General features: G+C 60.7%; 1 protein-coding gene across 1 annotated transcript in view; it reads right to left on the bottom strand.

Moving 5' to 3' along the window:
• EMH_0004850 (uncharacterized protein) overlaps positions 1–2,518 on the bottom strand; it is a gene marked incomplete at both ends in the record, with an annotated part of 7,618 nt that overhangs the window by 2,698 nt on the left and 2,402 nt on the right. The window contains one exon of the mRNA XM_013496946.1: positions 3–2,501. Coding sequence (XP_013352400.1) covers positions 3–2,501 — 2,499 coding nt within the window. The remainder of the gene's footprint in view (positions 1–2; positions 2,502–2,518) is intronic.

The following is a 2,518-nucleotide window of genomic DNA, read 5'->3' as shown; positions in this document are numbered from 1 at the left end:
AGGATCTCCTTCCACATAGAAGGGGCAAATGTCCTGCTGCTGCTGCTGCTGCTGCTGCTGCTGCTGCTGCAGCTCTGCTGCTGCCTTATCTGTGGTGAGTTTTGTATCTGTGCGCCCCCCATCTGCTGCTGCTGCTGCTGCTGCTGCTGCTGCTTCTATTTCTGCTGCAGCAGCAGCAGCAGCAAAGACAGCAACAGGGCGTTTCCGTCCAGCTGCTAGATGAGCAGCAGAGAAGGGTGCGACCCGCTGCGGCAGCAACCTGCTGCTGCTGCTGCTGCTGCTGCTGCTGCTGCTTTGCGCAACAGCAAGAGTAAAGGGGGTTCTGTTCAGCAGCAAAAGAGAAGCAGCAGCAGACAAAGACAAACACAGAAAGACAGCACCGCTCTGGTGCAGTCCGTAGGTGACCTGCAGCAGCCGCAGCAGCAGAGGAGGCAGCAAACCTAAGCTGCATGCTGCTGCTGCACTCAACTCCTGCTGCTGCTGCTCCTGCTGCTGCTGCTGCTGCTGCTGCTGCTGCTGCTGCTGGGGATGCAAGCTGCGGCGGTTCATCAGAGGCAGCAGCACATCGGCGGCCAGACCGCCCCCACGCCATTGCTTTTGCTGCTGCTGCTGCTGCTTCTGCTGCTGCTGCTGCTGCTGCTGCTGCTGCTGCTGCTTCTTCTCAGCAGAGCTCGCCCCGAAACTCATGTCGCTACGAAGCAGCAAAGCTATGCTGTCAGTCCACCTCAGTTGCTGCTGCTGCTGCTGCTGCTGTTGCTGCTGCTGCTGCTGCTGCTGCTGCTGCTGTTGCTGCTGCTGCTGCTGCTGCCAGTGTGGAGCCTCCGCCATTCGGAGCAGCAAAGGAGGGGAGACGCTCTGTACAGCCTCGAGGCTAAATGCTGCCTGCTGCTTCTGCTGCTGCTGCTGCTGCTGCTGCTGCTGTTGATGCTGCTGCTGCTGCTGCTGCTGCAGTTGCAGGAGGAGCTGCTGCTGCTGTGGAGGCAGCAGCGGGGAAGCAATAAGAGACTGCGGCAGCAGCCCCGGGTTCGTCGCAGCAGCAGCAGCAAGCGCATGCAGTGTTGCTGCTGCAGCAGGCTCAAAGCAGCAGCAGCACGCTTCAGCAGCAGCCTGCTGCTGCTGAGGACCCACCAGCATAGAGATGCCGCTGCTGCCTGCAGCAGCAGCAGCGAGCTGCAGATACACCCCAAACGGCAGCAAACTCTGAACCCGAATGGGGGGAGACAGCAGCAGCAGCAGCTGCTGCTGCTGCTGCTGCGGTGCTGCACTGCAGCAGCAACCCTCAGGGCTTCGGCGGGTAAGAGTCAGCAGCAGCACAGCATAGCGATCTGCTGCTTCTTCTTCTTTCCCTCTGCTGCTGCAGCTGCTGCTGCTGTCGCTGCTGCTGCTGCTGCTGCTGCTGTTGCTCCTGCTGCTGCAGCTGCACACCAACGGGATGCAGACGCGCACTGTCTTGTTGAGGGGGGCCTGCTGCAGCGCCTCGCTCCAGCAGATGCAGCTACAATTCCTGCTGCTGCTGCTGCTGCTGCTGCTGCTGCTGTTGCTGTTGCTGCTGCTGCTGCTGCTGCTGCTGCAGCGCACCCCAATGTATGCAGCAAAGGGAGCGCCTTGGTCCTGGCGAAGGCAGCAAATAGCAGACAGATCGACGGTTGCTGCTGCTGCCTTCTTGCTGCTGCTGCTGCTGCTGCTGCTGCTGCTGCTGCTGCTGCTGCAGTTTGCTGCTGGAATCTCAACAACAGCACCATAGATATCCTTTATAAATACTGTCAGAGGGCAGCTGCTGCTGGCGACGCACTTGGGGTGTATCCGCAGCTGCAGCACGCGCTGCGCCGGCCCCCAGCAACGTGCATGCACCAGCAACGACCCTTTCAGCTGCTGCTGCTGCTGCTGCTGCTGCTGCTGCTGTGGGGTTGGATGCTTTGGGTCGGAAGCTGCAGGTGCTGCTGTTGCTGCTGCTCCTAAAACTGCAGCAGCACTAGCGGTGCTGCTGCTGCTGTTGCTGCTGCTGCTGCTGCTGCCCAAGGGACCCGTGCTGCAGTTGTTCAGATCAAGCTGCTGCTGCTGCTGCTGCTGCTGCTGCTCATCTGTAGCAGCCGGGCCGCTCGCAGGATGTTTGCTGCTGCTGCAGTTGTCTTCGCTGCTGCTGCTGCGGCTGTTGCTGTTTTCAGTGCCACCGTCCTGCTGCTGCTGCTGCTGTTGTTGCTGCTGCTGTTGCTGCTGCTGCTGCTCCTTGACAAGGCTCAGAGACGTCCAGCAGCAGCTGAAACGTTTTGCTGCTGCAGCTGAGGCAGCAGCAGAGCCGCTGCTGCCGCTGCTGTTCTGAGCAGCAGCAGCAGCAGCAGCAGCAGCAGCACCCAACGGAATAGAGGGATCTGCTGGAGCGTCTGCTGCTGCTGCTAAGGGTATCTGCTGCTGCGACAGCAGCAAGCAGCGGTGCTGCTGCATCTCTTCTGCTGCTGCTGCTGCTGCTGCTCCACCTGAGCCTTCACGAATACACTCTGGGCCTGCAGCAGCAGCAGCA

Source organism: Eimeria mitis, genomic scaffold, assembly GCF_000499745.2.
Source record: "Eimeria mitis Houghton genomic scaffold, Emh_scaff239, whole genome shotgun sequence".
NCBI classification, from domain to species: domain Eukaryota; phylum Apicomplexa; class Conoidasida; order Eucoccidiorida; family Eimeriidae; genus Eimeria; species Eimeria mitis.
This window is presented reverse-complemented; position numbering and strand designations above follow the sequence as displayed.